Source organism: Dromiciops gliroides, chromosome 2 (assembly GCF_019393635.1).
Source record: "Dromiciops gliroides isolate mDroGli1 chromosome 2, mDroGli1.pri, whole genome shotgun sequence".
Classification (NCBI taxonomy): Eukaryota; Metazoa; Chordata; class Mammalia; order Microbiotheria; family Microbiotheriidae; genus Dromiciops; species Dromiciops gliroides.
The window spans coordinates 157,356,030-157,376,038 of NC_057862.1; the positions used below are offsets into that span (position 1 = coordinate 157,356,030).

The following is a 20,009-nucleotide window of genomic DNA, read 5'->3' on the forward strand; positions in this document are numbered from 1 at the left end:
TCAGGTCTCAAATACTTGACACTAACTAGCTGTGTGACCCTGGGCAAGTCACTTAACACTCATTGCCCTTCCCCTCTCCCCCCAAAAAAAGCTACAAAAGCTCATTGAAGAAAATAATTCCTTCAAAATTAGAATTGGGTGAGTAGAAGGTAAATGACTCCATGAGACATCAAGAAACAATAAAACAAAGTCAAAAGAATGAACAAAAAGAAGAAAATATGAAATATCTCATCAGAAAGGCTATTTGATAGTTGTTCAATTGATCAGTCATATCTGACTCTTCATAACCCCATATGGGGTTTTCTTGGCAAAGATACTAGAGTGCCATTTCCTTCTCCAGTGGATTAGGCAGAGATGAAGTGACTTGCCCAGGGACACACAGCTAGTGAGTGTCTGATAATAGATTTGAATTAAGGTCTTCTTGACTACTGGCCCAGCATTCTATCCATTAAGCCACCTAGATGACTCCATATGATAGTAGGAATTATGAATATGGACTCCGGAGTCAGAGGTCAGGGTTAAAATCCTACCTCTGACATCTGTTACCATGAACAAGTCACTTAGCCTCTCTGAGTCTCACTTTCTCATCTGGAAGATGAAGGGTTTGGACTAGATGATATCCGAGGTGCCTTCCAATTCTAGATGTATGATACTCTGATACCATGTGCACAGAAAGTCAACATGATGTTATGGGAAGAACACTTCCTTAGAACCTTAAGATCTTGGTTTAAATCCTTGGTCTCGCAATTAGTAAAATTGTATGAGCTTTTACTCTCTGAGCCCCTATTTCCATACCTATAAAATAGAGGTATGAGACTAGATGATTTCTCCTTTTCAACCTTCACCTTCTTTTAAATCCTAATTCCAGGGGCAGCTAGGTGGCACAGTGGATAGAGCACCGGGCCTAGATTCAGGTGTACCTGAGTTCAAATCCGGCCTCAGACACTTACCACTTACTAGCTGTGTGACCCTGGTCAAGTCACTTAACCCCAATTGCCTCAAAAAAACAATCCCAATCCCATGCTTGCTACCTACAACCTGGATTGACCATAGGTAAATCATGTAACCAATCTAATTCTCAATTTCCTTCTCTAGAAAATGTAATAATAATACTTGTACCACCTCTGCCTGTGGGGTTATTGAGAAGAAAGTGTATGCTGTAAAGCAGTTTCTAAACATGATTTATTGTTCTCAAGAGAAAGCAAAAGATCATAGGCTTTAAGCTGGAAGGGACTTTAGAATTCTTTTAATCTTCTCCTTTGATAGTGAAGCCATGAGTGGTTAAGTGACCTTCCTGTGGTCACAATGTTAGGAAGGCAGAACTTTCATTTGAACCACTGATTCCCAACTTATTAAACATTCTGTCCCCACCACATCATGTGATGGTAAAACATGTTCTCTCACTGACACTGTGATAATATTATGTAATGAACTTGGTGTTTATGGATTGAAAGCCAGTCTTTTTTGTTTCATACCTTCAGCTCACGAATTACCAAAGGATATCTTCTTGGTGTTATATGTCTCAGTTGTATCTTGTGCATAGGATGGAATAACCTGATTTTGGATCCTGAGATCCCATGCAACAGTAGAGATATTTACTTATCAATGAAGTATGCCTCATTCTGCATCACGAAGGAATCAACTTGGTTCTACTTCTACCTTGTACCACTCAGTGTTCGATTTCTTCTTCTGTTAGATTCTGAGACAGCACAGCATAGTAGGTTGATGAACTTGGGGTCAGGAAGACCTGGATTCCAATCCTGTGTCTGATTCTTACTGGCTAGGTAACCCTGGAAAAGTCATAGAACCTTGTCTAGCCTCAATTTCCTCCACTGTAAAATGGGTAACAATAATGCCTGGCAGTACTTCGTAAGGCTGTTGTGAATTTGAAATGAAATAATCTGTGTGAGTCGCTTAGCAAATCTTAAAGAGCAAGCAGTGCTTAAAATGATGAGAAAAGCATGAAGGTTGACACTTATTTACAGAAAATATCATTGCTTGTCTTCTCAAAATGTGCAGGGAGAAAGGGAGAAATATTTGAGAGAAAGGAAATACACAAGTAAATGTGTTCTTGTGGAAGAAAAAGTGAATGTGGGATGAACATATTGGTATGGAATGGTGGTGTTTCTATTTCTGTCAAAAATAATATTTTGCAGAGAGATTGTTAGGAAAGCTATCCTCGTTATCACTCGTGGACAAATGTCTGTTCACAAATGTGGAAGCAATAAGGATAGATGTGTTGGGCATATAAAAAATAAAGTAAATGAAACATTAGGCATGGAATAAAATACTGGATGCCTTTCTGCATGATGAAGCGGGAATTGCAGCCTCTGACACCTGAAACTCGAGATCCTCTATTGTTTAGTGGAATCAGAGAGCTCAGTTAGTTTGCTGAGTGCATTGCTGCTGAAATTTGATTTGAGAATGTTCTCAGACTTTGAAAAAGAGAGTACTTTATATGGTATTAGGCCAAGTCCCTGAAAAATGATTGATTTGAACAAAGGTCAGTGGGTTCTGATTCCAGAGCATAATGCTCTTGGTGTGGGATTATTTTTGGCCTGCTAAAATTGCATGAAAAGCAAGAGGGATGTGAAGGATAGAGAAAAGAAAAAAATATCTCTTTACCAGAATTAAGTGGCTAGAAATTTCATTAGGAAGGAGATGCAGGAAACTTCATGATTCTTCTTAAGTGCTAATTACAAGTCAGTACAGACTCAATTATTTAGGGCAGACAACTCTTTGTTTATTCAGAAACTGACTTTAGTCTATAGATTTATTCAAGTGGCCTGAAGGCATCTTGCTGTAGAAAGACCACTAGCTTTGGAATCAGATTACCTGGGTTTCCAATCTTGGCCCAAACCATAACTATGCTTCAGTGGGGGGGCTTTTCCTCCAGGAGTCAAAATTTATAGGGGTGTGACATACCATGGATCCTTCTGCAGGCCTAAGAACCAGAGTTATCACCTACTTATCAGTGGTGAGTAGTTAAAATTGAAATGCTAGGAATTACCTCTCAAGTGACCAGTCAACACTTAGCTGACCTCCTCCTTGGCCCAATTTTACCTTACCTCATGATTTCAGGACATTTATTGGGGATACATAAACTTCTAGTTTTAAATTCTGATCCTCCCTTTGCCACTTAGTTTTGGGTGTGACGCTAGCCAAGTCATTCATCTTTGTAAAATACAAATCAGACTAGCTGACCTTGTGTGTTATTTTGAGCTGTACACCTTTGTTTTCTATGCTTTTCTTTATTTACCCTCTTTCTTTGGAAAAGTGACTTGAACTTTTGTGTGGGCTGATCTTAGACATAAGAAGATCAGCTCTACAGACCAAACAGTTGCCAGAGTAATTCAAACCTCAAAACTTGATTGACTTTAATACTTTGAACAAGTAGAACCTAGCCTTTGTGAATGCCTTCGTCATTGTGTTTTCCTTAATACAATTAATTTATATGTATATATACATCCACATATACATGGATATATGTGTATACCTATGTCTATATATGTATTTTATTCACATACATATGTGTGTATACATACATATATATCAAAAATGTTCATATGTTAAATGTTCATTGCAAGGGGTTTGTTTTTAATAAAATTTAAAAAATTACCCACATTCCAATTCATTCCAGGGCTCATATCTGGTCCTATGGCAACCTGTGGTGAGAGGCAAATAAGAAGAGGCTTGAGAGAGATTGCCCACCGGGGATGCTGAAATGGATTGAGAGGATGATGGAGATTAAGGAGCACTGAGATTTAGCTGCCAATGAGAACTTTCCAATTCATTGGGTTTTCCAAGCCACATAATCTCCTTTCCTCCTCCCTCAATGACGAACTTGATATTGTGGGAAAGTATATACAATGACTATAGGTATCTTTCTTTCCCTTCCTCTTTGCAGACTATTGGCTGTGATGACTACCTAGGCTCTGACAAAGTCGTAGATAAATGCGGTATCTGTGGCGGAGACAACACAGGCTGTCAGATTGTGTCAGGAGTGTTTAAACACACCCTCACCAGCCTGGGGCTATCACCGTGTTGTTGAAATCCCACAAGGGGCCACAAAAATTAACATCACTGAGATGTACAAAAGCAACAATTACTTGGGTAAGTTTATTCTTTTTTTTTTTTTTCCCTCCAGGGGAAATGCTCTATTGCCTGATGTTTGTACCTATCCCAGAAGCACGAGAGGTATATAGTAGTATTCAAAGGAGACATGAGAAACACACTCATCTGTCTCAAATTCAGATGGATACTTTTTTCTTCCTGGGCAGCAAGCAGTAGCTTAGGAACTGTCACTTAACCATCTCCATCCTAAATCCTCCTCCTTAGAATTATACATTTGGATGGATGATGTTAAAAAAAAAAAAAGGAAGGAAAAAACTCATGTAGCAAGCATATGTGAAACATCTATATATTAAACCAGCCCTTCTTTGTTTTGAAAGACATAGTTAAGGCAATGAGTATCTGCATAAATCATTTCCCCACCCTGAGTAAGTAAGGGAAGCTGAAAAAACTAAGGAAACTTCTAGCCTGTTGGGTTTTGGGGTTGCGGGAGAACAGCTAATGGTCTTTTCCTTCATATCCTTGGGATCTGGAGAATGGATTGATTTTCTTCTTGTTATTTTCCTGCTTTGACTGCCTGTGACATCAGATCTTTGGGCAGAAGTCAACAAAACCACTGTAGAGCAAGTTTGGGAAATACCTCAAATGGTGAGAGGGTTACACTCACAGAATTACCTACAGATAAGATTTTTGCCTAATACTTCAGGGCATATGGACTAAAGAGTTTGAATGCAAACAAAGCAAAGCATACCCATAACAGAAAATATTTATCTGATTAACCATTCATGGGAATTTGTACATAATTATGAGCATAAATTATGAAATGCAACAACTCTCAAGCAACATCCTTAGAACTACTGGACAATCCTGTACACATAGCCCCTCTCTAATGGCTACTGGCTCATTTACTTATTCATCCTTTCATCAAAGATTCCAAGGCCAATCCAGGAATATGTTCTCCTTTTTATTAATAAAACTTTAAACATCACTCTCATTAATCAGTTAGTTAGCTTTGCACCCCCACTCAGTGTATTTCATATTACTTAAAAGTACTTATCTGAAGCAAGACATAATGGAAAGAGCAGTGGTTGAGAATTAGAAGATTTGACAAAAGCAACAAATGAAGGAAGGAATATCTGGATGAAAAGGTATTCATGCCCTTAGTTACTTTCTCTCCTCTGATGGGAGGGAGAAGCAATACATTTCTCCCAAAAGCCTTCCCTTGCAGAAGGCTTGGGATTTTTCCAAGTAGCATTCCATTTCCCATCAGCTGCTTTGATTGTTTTTGATTCTACTAACGTCAAGAACAGTTACCCCATGGTGTCTTCTTTGCCCCACGTTTCAGATTCCTTTCACATATTGTCGTCAACCATTAGATTGTAAGCTTCTTGAAGACAAGGACTATCTTTTTCTTATTTTTATCCCCAGCTCTTAGCACAGTGTGTGATACATAGTAGATACTTAATAAATATTTATTGACTGACTGACTGACAGTATAGTGTGGTAATAGTTGAGAAGATAACTAGGGTAAAAGTTCATGGTTTGTCTGAATCCAGGTAGATTAATGTGTTCTCACCTATCATGACAGTTTGGCCACAGAGTTTGGGGTTCCATAGGTCCTTCCTGTGGACCCAATCTATTCCTCTAGTGGAGGCTAAAACAGCTGTTTTTGGATACTTAGTAAATGACCAATCTGGCTCTGATACTTCCTAGGACTAACCAAATCTTTTGGCCTCAGGTATTTCTATCTATTAGATCAGGAAGTTGGAACAGCTAGGTCACATAGTAGATAGAGCACTGGGCTTGGAATCATGAAAAATTCATCTTCATGAGTTCAAATCTGGCCTCAGACACGTACTATCTCTGTAACCCTGGGCAAGTCACTTAACCCTGTTTGCCTCAGTTCCTCATCTATAAAAATGAGCTGGAGTGGGAATGGCAAAACCATCCAGTATATCTGCTAAGAAAAATGCCAAGGGCAGCTAGGTGTCACAGTGGATAAAGCACCTGCCCTGGATTCAGGGGGGACCTGAGTTCAAATCTGGCCTCAGATACTTGCCACTTAACCCTCATTGCCCCACCAAAAAAAAAAAAAAAGGCCAAAATGCAGTCATAAAGAGTCAAAACATGAGTAAAATTACTGAACAACAATAACAATAAATCTCTAGCATATCTTCCAACTCCATTATTTTGGGATTTTTGTGATAAAATGCTCATGTACTCTTTGATCATACTGAGTGTCACATTGAGACCTCCAAAAGCTCAGCAGTCACCCAAAGGAAACTAAGGCCCAGCAACAACTGGAGAGTCAGAGATGCTGCATCTCTAGGTGCCAGGGACCCATCAATATTTAATCCCTAGTCATGCTCAGTAGGCCTTGAGAGGCAGTGTGGATCAAGCACTAAACATGAAATCAGAAAGATATAGGTTCAAATCCTACCTCTGACATTATGTGCATGAATTAACAACTCTATGCCTCAACTTTTCCTTCACCTGTGAGAATGATGGGATTGTACCAGATAATCTCTAAATTCTCTTCTGGCTCTAAATCTGTGATATATACCATACCAGACAAAGAACCAGAAAAGATCTCATTTTCTCACATCAAAGGGGGTGGAAACCCTCATATGTTCCTGGGGAACAAATGGTCAGATTAAAATGGTGGGGTTCAACTTATTTTTGTTAACTTACAGGGCAACAAGTCTATTTTTCCTGGTTTGAATGTGATAACTGATTAAAGAAAATGTGTTTTTTTCCCTTTTTCTAAAAATATCTTCTTCCAATCCCCAAAATATATGTGATGATACATGATCAAATATTTATGAACATCCCATCTTCTGAGGAGGAAAATAAGTGGAGTGTAATTGTTTATAAAGATTTCACAAAACTAAGCAACCTCTTGGTAGGTTTGTGTAATTTTGGGGCAACATTTCCCTGGCAAGAAAGATTGGTTCTACCCTTTTATCAACTTCTAGCATTCATCGTCGTTTGAAAGCCAGAATTAATATTATGAGGTATCCATCTGGAGTAACATTTATTACAAGGTATGGTTCCCAAAAGAAACAGCCTTCCTTTCTCCTCTACCCCCTACTTTAAATTATTGTTTTGTTTTGTTTTTCCCCTGTATAACTGTTGCTACTTTCCTGAGTCTTGAAATGTCAGTGAGGGAAACGCTTAGTCCAACTACCCTTTTATCAGGTCTTAAGATATTTACCTTTAATGCTGTAAAGTCCCTGTAGATTTTAGGGTCATCACACATATTACTTATACTTGAAAGCTAATTTGGTCCCTTACTCATTCACACTATGGAGGATGATCAGGAAGCCAAAACCAAGTGGGCACTCTACTTCCTCCTCCTCCACTCAAGAAAGGATTCCCATTATATTCTGGGGGGTCTAAGAAAGTCCACTCACAACTTCTTTGGCCTCGTAGGAGTCTATCCATATAAGCTTTGTGTATACAAGAGTAGTGTAGACCTCTAGAGTTGCTCCTGAATGAGACATGGCTTCATTGATTTCCAAGGTTCATTTTCCTTAGTATATGAATATCATATGTTTTTCTCACTCTCCTTTTGATGTCCTGTTAGATTGTTCACTTATTACCTCAGCTCCTGAAGTGAACTAATCTTAAAAAAAAAAAAAACAACCAAGGGGGAAGCAGTGTGATACAGCAGAAAAAACCTAGATATCAAATGAGAGAACTGGATTTGAATTACTCAGGTCACTGATGACCTTGAACAAAGTCAATTCTCCTTTCTGGGTCTCAGTTTCCACAAAATCACAGTGTAATTTCTATTTACCTCTAAATCTCTGATCCTTTCTAAATATAGTGATAGGAGTGGTCTACACTAGAAAATCTTTAAGGGCAAGCTCAAGAATCTGAAAAACTCAGAAACTACTTTAGATGTTTACAAAGTTAGTACAAACCGGGTACAAATGAGGGGGGAACAAGGCTGCACAAGTCTATGGGAGCTTATTTGGTTTTATTATGCATATTGTCCAAGGTTTTTCTTTTTCCTTTATTGTTGTTGGGGATTTTTCCCTCCCAATGTGGGTGTGAAATGGATAGAGGGAGAGAAAATCAATGTTGTTATTATTTTTAAAAATTTAATCATGCCAACACCCCCACCAAGGCATTCAACTTCTCTTGGCCTCAGTTTCCACAATTGTAAAATTAGGATTGGTGAACTGGATGACCTTTAAGGTCCCTCTACCTCAAGATCTAGTGATCCTGTGATTGGCAGCCTGGTTGAGCCAGCTAGAAATGTTTAAGAAAATGCTATATTTTCACAAGCAATTTTGCTAGAAGATTGGTTTAGTTGTTTACATCCATAGGTAAAATAGCGCTTGCTATAATGAAAGCTTATCAGAAAAGCAATTGCAAGATTAGCACATCTTTCTTCCTCTTAAAATGTACCTCCTCAGAAATGAAGTTGAGATCGAATCCCATGACCTTCCAATAGCATTACTAGCTGTCCTTTTTCCTTAAGCAGGTTTAGTAACATTGCAGCAATGTATTTGACAGCATGAATTGGATTTACATCAAACACAATTTAAACCAGTAGTCAGAAGAGCTGCTTTAATCATTTTTGTTCCCTATAAAATGTTCATTCTTGCTCCTTGTTGTAAGCTATCTGCCTTTCTTCATACCTCAGGTTGAGTACATTTTATTTTTGTGAGGTGTAGACATGATCTGTTTTAGAACAGGGATTTATTTTGATGGAGGGGGAGGAGATTTTTTTAAAATCTGAACAATAATTTGCTTATTTAGTTATCAGTGCTTAATGGAGTCAGATTATCTCTGGAGAAGTAACATGACAGAATATAGCAATACACAGTTTCCTTTGTTGCCCAGGGCTATCAATCTTTGCAGTTGGGAAATCACAAGTAGAACTAGGTGATTTACATGTGCATGTGTGATTGTAGGTCCATACAATTTAGGACTAGAAGTTCCATACAGTTCATAGGATACCTTGCCTAGTGTGACCCAGCATATGCTTTGAGAGCCACTGTTAGTATGGATAGAGCACTGGACTCTCAGTTAGAAAGATGTGGGTTCGAGTCAAGTGTTTGACCCATACCTACTTTGACTAGTAGACAAGGCATGTGACTTTTCAGTATCTTCAGGAAACTTTCTAAAACTATAAATTTGTAGGTAGAAGTTACCTCTTAACAGGATTCTCTATTCCAATGCAGTTTAATTTGACAATCATTCATTAAGTTCCTCCTGAGTGCTAAGCATGTGTTATACTCTAGGGAATCAAAGATTCCCATGCCTTCAAGAAGTTTACAGGTTTGCACTTCCACCTAATTCAGTCCCCATGCCCCCAAAATCCTCCTCTAATAACCATTATGTCAAATCAGTAGGATCAAAAGAAAAAAATGAACCAGATACTTGTGAAGTCAGTAGGGAGATAGCCATTCTCGAAGTTTAAAAAATGCCCTCAAGGGTACGTAAATTTTTTCATTTTGTTTTGCATGCATGCACATCGATTTTACTTCTGTAGACAGACTTTATCAGAATAAGTTAGCACATCAGTTATCAGTAAGCATAGTGACCTTGGTACTCCTATAATCGGCCCTGCTATGACTAACCCCCAGTCACAAGCAGAAGTCAGGAAGGAGTATACTAAGAAGAGTAGCTATATATTCAAAGGCTGCCTATCGGAGATCTTTGGGCAAAGACAAAGATTCAAAAAGTCACTTTTTGAAGCAGATATGATAATTACAGTGTCATCAGCAGACACAGAGCAGGAGGTAGGAAAACACTGAACTAGTGAAGTCTACAGAAGTACAATAGAATCTTTATCTAAGAGATTCAGGTTGAGTTACTAAGTTAAATTTAACCCATTTACCTGTCATGCCTTGATGTGTGCCACCACTTTAGAGATGCAGTTATAAGGAAAGTATTTCAGTCTGTTTCCTGGAAGACACTATACCTACAATTAAGAGAATAGTACCTGTCTATGGCCTCATGGGCCAAATGACACAGACATAGATAAGTGAATCAAAGATCAGGTAGTCCAAGTTTTTTTGTAGTAGTTACCAAGCCCAACCTAACTCAGCTTCTGAGATCAGATGCAATTGAGGTACATTTAAATTGGTATAGTCATCTATCATTTTTGGGTTTTTTTATGAAAATATTTTTAATAGAATGAGAAGAAGAGATGTTAGTTAATGTTTAATTACAATTCTTTGACAAAAAGTATACACAAGTTAGAGTGTGATTTAAGGAAATAAAAACCCCCAAGTATTGTTAGGTATCTGTCCATATTCAATTTCAACTTTTAGGACGTCATTGTTTAATTCTAAGCTACCTTTCTCTACCAAAGATTTTTTTTTAAAAATCTTCAATCTTCCCTAAATCTTTATTGAGATTTGGAAGCCTTTTTAATATTATATATGACTCCAGCTCTGTAATTTTGGTGGACTTCAGATCATTGTTGGCATCAAAAGCACTTAACTACCTGCTTTTAAAATTTCACTGAGAAGCCATTAATTTTCCCTTTGAACACTTCCCATTTAGTCTTGACCGTCCTTATCATTGCTTCTTTCTCATTTTCTTTGCACAGAAAGAATTGTTGTTGTGTTTCTGGCAGTTTTTCATATAGTGCCATTTCAGCTAGAAGAAAAAGGTTACAGTGTTCATGATCAGCATCTCTCTCCTATGTAATGGCTTTTTTCTAGCCGGGAGATTTTACTCTACATATGCTATTCTTCTTAATTCTTTGCCCTTTGAAGCCAGTGTTTATATAAAAGTTAATTTGCATCAAAATTTCTTAAATTACTGATTAACTACCTTAACTTGCTTCCAGCAATTTCAGATCCTCTTTTCTATCAGAGTTGTCTTAAAAAAGCTATTTCTTTTTTCCCCCTTCCAAAATGTATATTTAAAACATGGTTCAACTGAATGCTTATCAAAAATATATCATCACAGCTTCTGTTATAGCCACATTCTGATTCCCTAAGGAACCTAATCATATCCCATCAGGCCAAAAGGAAAAAGTCTAAAGGACTTATCCACTAAGTCATAGAGAGGTTTCCGTTGGCCATTTTCCTTGAATTCTGTGAAATGTTTTCTTACAGCTACTGGTAATTGTGGTTATCTTTTCATTTATTATTTCCCCAAGCCTTCACTTGTGTTAGGTTGTGAGCATGGTTGCAAAAATACAGGGGAAGTTTAATAAAAAATAGTGCAGGTCTCAACTTGTTGGAAGCCCATGGTCATAAGAGTTCTTATTGTGGAAGAGCTATTGATAATCTGGACATTGTAAGTTTAATCAAGACTGCAGCTGAAAATGCAAACTAAGTTTACCAGAATATTCATTATACTCTAGAGTTACCATGAGTATCTCTAGAAAGAACAAACTTATTTTCATTTTTTCAATACAAGTGGTCAGAATGTGCTGCCTGGTAGAGGGAGAGGGGAGCACAATTATAGATGTTTAATAAAATTGCGTTATGGTCATTCCAGCGAGGGGAATCTTTCCAATATTCAGGGCCTATAATCTTAGTCATTTCTTCCTAGTCTCAGTTAAGTTATCATCCCCCCAAAAGGAAAACCTTAAACATGGGTTGTTGTTCAGTTGGATCCAACTCTCCATGAGCCCATTTGGGATTTTCTTGCAAAACTGCTCGATTGGTTTGCCATTTTCCTTCTCCAGCTTATTTTAGAGATAGTAAACTGTGGCAAACAGGGTTAAGTGATTTGTCCAGGGTCACACAGTTTGTGAATATCTTAGTCTGGATTTGAATTCAGGAAGATGAGTTTTCCTGACTCCAGGTCTGGCACTCTAGCTGCTTTGCCACCTAGCTGCCCCAAGCATGGGTACTTAGCTCTCACTTAGCGAAATTGTTCTTATCTTAGAGCTAGAAGTTTATTATCTCCTTAGAAATGTTTAGAGATCCTGGACCCTTCTAGAGTCCACTTAAAGAGGTATTAATCTCCTGACTAAGTTAATTCCTTATTCATAAGATTAACACAGATTTGGCCCTCCCTAACATTGCTGTTTCCCTCCTTGAAGTCAGGAAGAACTGACTTCAAATCCTGCCTTGGACAGGTATGACCATAGGCAGTCACTTCCATTCTCTCAGATGAAGGGATTGGATTCCTCAGCCTATGAGGTCCCATCCAATTCTAAATCTGCGATCCTATGATTTAGGGGACTTGTGGCAAAGCAAAGGATCTTGCTCTGCTTCAGTTTTCTAATCTGTAAAATGAAGGAGCTGGATTACATGACATCTAAGGCTTCTTTGAACCTGAGTCATTGATCCTATCAGTCTTTCAATTATACTGCTTGCAATTTAAAGGTCTTATCCCCTTCCCAGTTATCCCCACAGAACAAGGATAGACAATATAAGGACTTAAACTCAAATGCCATTTTGCAAAGATCTCATGTTAAAAAACTTGACCCAATAGTTTCTTCAATTTCCCAATAAGTAATGAATGTTTTTGAATATCTAACCTTGTGCTTTCCACTTAGAGAAATTTTTGATCTGAGTTCATCTTGGTTTATCTGCTTAAAAAAAATACAGAAGCAATTGAAGTTTTAATTAAAACCAGGATTGCTTTAATAGGTAGTTTCCAATTAAGATCCACATCTAGCTTCAGAGGCTTCTAAACAAACTTTATTTTTAAAAACTGCTGTGTTTCTCATCAAGTTCTCAATCTTCTTGTGTTCTAACTTTATCTGGGAGAATCAATCCTTTATTCAGGAAATTAACAAGTGGTTGTGTATTCAGAGGCTATGCTGGACCACAAAGTAGTATAAAAATGTTCCTGCTTCATAGAAATTAAAATCACAGTTTAAAAAGATAGTATTAATATGCATGGAACAATGATACTTGACATGAAAGTATATTCAGACTAAAAAAAAAATCACTGTAATAATATAGAGAGAGACCTCAATGTAGATTCAAGGAGTGAGGGAAGGTTTAGGGTGCTGAGTCTTAAAGATTGGGTAGGATTTGGACAAGCAAAGGGGCAATGAGGTATACTCTTTGTGGGAGGAATATTGTGAGTAAAGGCACAAAAGTGGAAATTAAGCTTGCATTGCTCACAAGAAATGTGAGAAGGCGGGGTCTGACTAGAACAGGGTTGGAGCACTGGGAAGCAATAGAAAATAGGAGTGGGTGTATAATGGTCTAGATATGGAGTGCTTTGAAAGCCAGGCAAGGGAATGTTGACTTGATGGGATAATTGAAAAGTGAGTCATTGAAGATATTTGAGAAAAAAGTGGACTTAGAGGAAAGCAGTGTTATGGAAGATCAGTCTGATAGCAGTATAGATTGCCAGTGTAGAAAGACTTGAATCAAGGAAGAAGTAGGAAGCTGTTGTAATTCAGCAATTCAATACAACAAGTGTTTACTAAGAATTACTATGAAATGAACAAGGCACAATGTCACAATCTTTTCTTGAGGAAACACACAGGTAAGATACAAACAAATCAATATTATATAAGATATAATAATAAAAAATATAAGGAAAGATCAACTGGAAATGTGAGGTTTCTGGGGTTCCATAATTCCTCTAGGTTGGGTTTCATATAAAAAAATGATTAAGGTTGAGTAGAATTTTGGCTGTGGACAAATAGAGGAAGGAATATGTGTGAAGAATATATTTTGAAAGAAATTTAATGTAGGACATTTAGTAAAACATGAAAGAGGGATAGAGACGGATGAATCAAAGATGAATTCAAGTCTTTCAAGTGTAGAAGTATAGAGATCCCATTGATCAAGACAAGGAAATTGAGAGGGTAAAACTTTATTTTGAAGGGAAGTTGATGAATTCTTTTCAGACATATTGAATTTTAGGTGCCAAGGTATACAAGTTGGGCTGTTTAGTAGAAAAGTAAACGGGATGTAGTCCAGGAACTTTTTCTATTTTCTAAAAGTCTAGTGCAAGAATTCCTCCACCTATCAATAAACTCCTCTGTTATTCTGTCTCTGCCACTCAAATATGTTAGCTTGAATCACTTTTGGGGGGGGTGTGTAGATTTTAATGGATTTAATTAATCAAATTGATCATAAGGTGTCCCAAAGAATTACAAGACTCAGTGACTCGGTTTCTCAAGTTTTATTGAAAGACTGCTGACCACAGGGAGAACACCATGGTGTCTCAAATAGGGGGAAGAAAGATGGTTATAGTTATAGTGAGAAAAAGTAGGTTCTCACTTCATTATTTTAACCTCCTCCTTAGGAGAGGTTCATGGGAGGTCTTATCCTAATTTGGACTTCCTGGGATACGAAGACAAACTCTGAGGCAGTTGCCTTTTCCCTTGGAGGTGTGTTTTTGGGGTTTACACATTATAATGTGAACCTAAGGACAAATTTGGTCCTTTCTGTACATGTTCCTAAAGACATGCTTAACTTGTCAGACCCAGAGGGTCCTCTGTGTTAATGGTATCTCTTTACTTAAGATCTAGTTTCTAGGTGTCCTGTCATCTAGGAATATTAATGACTATTCATGGTTAATGGTCCCTAGTTACTGTCTTCTGGTGAGAGTAAGGGTCGATAGGGACTGAACCCTCTTGGTTACTGTAAGAACACAAACTTCAGTTTCTCTATTAACCCTTTTAGCTACTATTGATAGGTTATCTGTTAACCTTTTTTTAGCCTCCTCCATCAACTGACAGTTCTCATTGTGACCTGTATACTCATTGTGTACTCATTGGATGTTGGATATCAAATCCCTCTGGCAACTCCTTTGCAGCGGCACTGGATGCCAAACTGTATTGGCTCTGCCTCTCCTTTGGGTCTACCAATGTTGCAGAGAGGGAAAGAGCCTCTGCATGGACAACAGCCTTGTTTTCCATATTGATCAGCCCAAGCCAGCGCCTAACCCCCATGTCATTAACTATTAAGGTTTACAAGGCATTTTACATAATGTTATCTTATTTGTTTTCCACCCTATCAAGCAGGTGCTATTTTTAACTCCATTTCACAAATAAGGAAATTGAGCCTAAGAGTCTTTAAGTAAGTTGCCCATAGTTCTATGTGTCTGAGTTGGGATTCAATCTGAAATTTTCTTACTTCAAGTCAAGTTTTCTACAGATTACATCATGCTACTTTCTTAGGGAATGTTTTAAGGCCCCCTTTTTAAAAAGAGGTTTATATGTTTAACTTGATTATATTAACAGAATCTGAGCAGTTAGAATGATCATTCCAGATTAAATATTGAATTTTGCTTTAATGTTGTCAATTGAATTGCTTAACTTTACAGTATAACTAAAAAAAAAAGGAGGCATAAAACATACTTAGCAATGATTACCTCATATTTGCCACTTATCAGTCAACACTTCACTTCAAAAGATCTAGGAGTTCACTGATAAAGTATAAATTAGCAACAACACTTTCCCTTTGGGCATGCATTATCCTTAAAGTGTTTTTTTAAGAAGGAAAATGATAATGATCAGTTATTTAAAAGGTCAAATAACAGAGATTATAATTTGCAAGGCTTTTACATTAATGTTCTTCTAATTTTCTTTCTTGGGAAGATTATAATCTTCAAGATTGGAGGCTTCTTGGTATCAGGTACTCCTTGAGTATTTTTCATTATGATTACCACCCTGCCAGGCACATTTAAATTAAGCAGAAAGAGACAATGATTCTAGGAAAACATTTCGTGCTGTGACCCCAAAATACAATATTGAAGTATACAAAATTTATAATTACAAGGCATTGTACTCCGTAATTTTATTTTGATCTTCACAATAGTCCTGTGAGCTTGGAAGTGCAAATATAATTTCTATTAGAAGAGAAGACTCATGCAATACACATAGGCAAGCTGTACCTTTTACAATCCCCAAAACAGCTGTGAAAATAACTTTTTCATTTCTAATATTGTCTTTAGGTTTCATCTTAATCTCCTTATTTTTTACTCATTTAACCCAATATTACATCTCAGTTTTATCAGAGTCTAAGACAAAGCTGTCAAACAAATACCCCACAATACACCAGAATGACCCCACTCAACAGATTTAAAATATAATTGTGAAATATTTAAGAAAATAAATAGAAATACAGTAAAACACTTAGGACCATCATCATGTTCGTTGATAGACTTGATATTTAGGTCAAAGTTTCTCAACTATGGGAAACACTTGTACTTGAGCCCTTAGAGGCATGACTGACCTCACTTGAAGTTTCTAAGAGTATTTCCTTAATCATTTTCCTCATTAATGGAATTCATTGATATATTAATTCATAATTTTTGGTACATTTTTAAAGTTTACCATCAATATTCAGTCACTTAATGTGGTACAATGGAAAGGCTATAGAGTTAGGAAACTACGTTCACAATCCCATCCTTAACTACTTTCCATTGATGTGGCCCTAGGTTCCCTGAACCCTCAGTTTCTCATCTGTAAAAGTTAGGAGTTTGGATAAATGACCTCTGAATATCTTCTAGTTCTGGATCAATTATGCTATTTTTAAAGCTTCCATGTGGCCTACGAGGATAGTTACAAAAGTTAGAGGCAGTTTAGGTGACATAGTGGATATGGGGAGGCCTGATGAACTATGATACTCATCCTCACTGAGCAGATTTAGGTTTGTAAAGATAGCTAATAGACAGGAGGCATGCTGGAGCAGCTCATAACTGGCTCTCAAAAAAACAAATTGTTTAATTGTCATTGTGAGCATTTACACCTTGGAATCAGCATATGCTGCTGATCAAGGCTTGAATTATTGTTTTCTTCATTATCTAGACTTAGAAAAGTGATGGAGAAAAAAAGAAATAATGCAGAATAAACTTAAAAGTGTCATATATATTCTTTCTTTCTTTCTTTCTTTGGTGAGCCAGTTTTCAAATATTTTACCAGCACGCCCTGTCTATAGCTGCCAATTAATTCTCCTATGAATTATTGGTAGGGTATCCCAAGCATTTGCCAGGTATGACTAGTCAAGTACTCAAAGCATTCAGCATGTTACCTAGACAAGAAATAATAATTTGGGGTCATAGAGGCAGCTAGTGGACATAGTGCTGCACCAAAATCAAAAAGACCTGAACTTTACTGCTAGCTGTGGTGATATTGGGCAAGTCATGTAACGTCTCCATGGCACAGTTTTCTCATTTGTAACGTGGGAATAATAGGACCTACCTCATAGGATTCCAGTGAGGACCAAATGATATATACTATATGTAAAGTACTTTGGGTACCCCTAAAGAACTATTCAAATGCCAGCTGTGAGATTTAGAAGATGCTCTGGAGGTCATCTAGTTCATCCACTAAAATAGTCCCAAATAATTGGCCAAGCCTCTGCTTGAAGACCTACAAGAATATGAAACTTGCTAACTCCCAGAGTCAGGTTATTCTACTTTAAAAAAAAAAAAAAAAGCTCCAATTGTTTTAATTCAGTTAAACAAGCGTTTTTTTACAGTGCCACTACATGCAGGGCCACTATGCTGAGTAGTAGAGGCTTGAAAAAGACAAAACGAAACAAAATAACCCCCTCCCTTAAGAAGCTTATATTATGCGTGCAGGCTAGGTGATGCAGTGGGATTAGAGCACCAGCCCTGGATTCAGGAGGACCTGAGTTCAAATACACTTGACACTTATTAGCTGTGTGACCCTGGGCACGTCACTTAGCCCTCAGTGCCCTGCCCCCCCCCAATTTTTTTTAATTGACTGGATTGATGTTTGACAGAACAGAGGTAAAAAACGAGAGTCTGTGACTTTTCTAACCATGCAGTTGTAAGGGAAAAATGGATTTCTTTGAGCAGGGAAATTAGGTCAAAAAATGTAACCTAAGTCAAATCACATTTGGGTGGAAGACAAGACAAAAGGGATGTCTGAGGGGGAAAGGAGCCCTGTTTCCCCAGAGTATGAAAAGGACTTTTAAGAAGGAACTTGAAACAAACTTTCACAGAAGGAAAGGAGCAGTGGTAAGGGTTTGAAGAGTAGAATGGATGTGCAGAGTGAAGAGCCCACTAATAGGAAACATGGATAGGAGAAATAATAAACAAGGAAGCAGACAGCCACAGGGCAAGAATCCTGGCTGTACCACTACTTATTTGTGTGCCTTTTCAGCAAGTCACATGACCTTCCTAAAACTCACTTCACTAATCTTGTAGACTGAGAGGGTTGTAATCAATGATTTTTCAGATTCCTTCCAGCACCAAAGATCTATAACTCTTCCTCTAAATCCATCTAAATGAGTAAAGTATTCACTAGTAAAATTAAGAAATGAGGGGAAAATAATAAAAAATGATGATGAGGATAGTACTTAACACTTTAGGTTTGCAAAGAACTCTACAAATAACTCTTTTTATCCTCATAATAACTATATTGGTAGGTGCTATTATCATTCCTATTTTACAAATGAGGAAAGTGAGATAGAAGTTAAGTGACTTGCCTAGGGTCAGTCACACAGGAAGTAAGTATCTGAGGCAGGATTTGAGCTCAGGTTTGCCTGACTCAGGGTACTTGCTATATATGCACTGTCCCACCCTCTCCAGTGCCTTTAGCACTAGGTTGAAGATGTTAGCCAACTGATGGAAAGGAATCTCCTAGAGGCCTTAGGGCCATGGTATCAAATTCAAATAGAAAAGGGGGTCCAATAAATTATACACAAGCATTTCCTTTGTCCATAGGTTGACTTAGAGAAAACCACACGTTAACATTATATATGTTTTACTGTATTTCTATTTATTTTCTTAAATATTTCACAATTATATTTTAATCTGTTGAGTGGGGTCATTCAGGAGTATTGTGGGGTATTTGTTTGACAGCTTTGTCTTAGACTATGTAAAACTGAGATGGTAATATTGGGTTTAATGAGTAAAAAATAAGGAGATTAAGATGAAACCTAAAGACAATTTAGAAATGAAAAAGTTATTTTCAAAGCTGTTTTGGGGATTGTAAAAGGTACAGCTTGCCTATGTGTATGTGCATGATACTTTAATACTCCACAAATCTTCTTCTGGTCCCTCATTGGGTTCCCAAAAGATCTTGGAGTATCAGCTCTACTGAGTTCTGCCAAACTGGACAGGCTTTTAAAGTCCTATACCACTTACAGACTGTCTGCTATCTGAGAATCAGCCTAGCAAGGTCAAGAGAGGATAATTACCAAGGTGGCTCCCGGTCATGATTTTCTTGGAGTGGGGTGGAGCCAGGGAGGGGGTACAGTCAAATACCCACGAAACAAAATAAGATGCAATTTGTGGTTAAAGGGCATCTAGGTGGCTCAGTGGATAGAGTGCCAGGCCTGGAGTCAGGAAGACCTGAGTTCAAATATGACCTCAGATGCTTACTAGCTGTGATGACCCTGGTGCAAGTCATTTAACTCCATTTGCCTCAGTTTCTTGGAGAAAGAAATGGCAAACCAAACATGTATCTTTGCAACAACAATATGAGATCCACAAAGAGTTGGACAAGGCTGAAAACAACTGGAACATGGGTGTAGTATAAACAGCATGGTGTCCTGTGGGATGCTGGATTTAGTGTGATAGGACTCTTATTTGAATCCCAGTTTTGCTCCTTAGCAACTACAGGACCTTAACCAAAATAATTTCCTCTCTCTAGGTCTGTTTCCTCTTCTGTAGAAATGAGGTCTTTGACCTAGATCAAGGGTTCTTAATTTGGGATTCATATGGACTTAAAAAAAAAATTGGTAACTATTTCAATACAGTTGTTTTCTTTGTAATCCTGTGTCTCACATTTTGTGCATTTAAAGAGAATTATTCTGAGAAGGAGCCAAAAGGGTCTGTGACCCAAGAACCCCTAAACTAAGTGACCTTAAAGGTGGTTTCCAGCTGAGTTCCTAGAAGGATGACTTTCCATAGAGTATCTCATTTGATCCCCGAAGCATCCACATAAGGTAGGCAGGACAGGCTTGCTAATTTTCATCTGGTAAATTTACAAACTCAGAAAAATGAAGGGACTTGTTGGGGTGCACACTTTCCACCACATTACCCTTCCTTAATAATAAGTATTCAAC

General features: G+C 37.6%; 1 protein-coding gene across 1 annotated transcript in view; it reads left to right on the forward strand.

Annotated features, from left to right (window-relative positions):
* The first annotated feature begins 2,926 nt into the window (after positions 1 to 2,926).
* Positions 2,927 to 20,009, forward strand: part of LOC122738427 (thrombospondin type-1 domain-containing protein 4-like) — a 153,796-nt gene continuing 136,713 nt past the window's right edge. Inside the window, 3 exon segments of the mRNA XM_043980470.1 lie at positions 2,927 to 2,977; positions 3,908 to 4,030; positions 4,032 to 4,113. Coding sequence (XP_043836405.1) covers positions 2,927 to 2,977; positions 3,908 to 4,030; positions 4,032 to 4,113 — 256 coding nt within the window.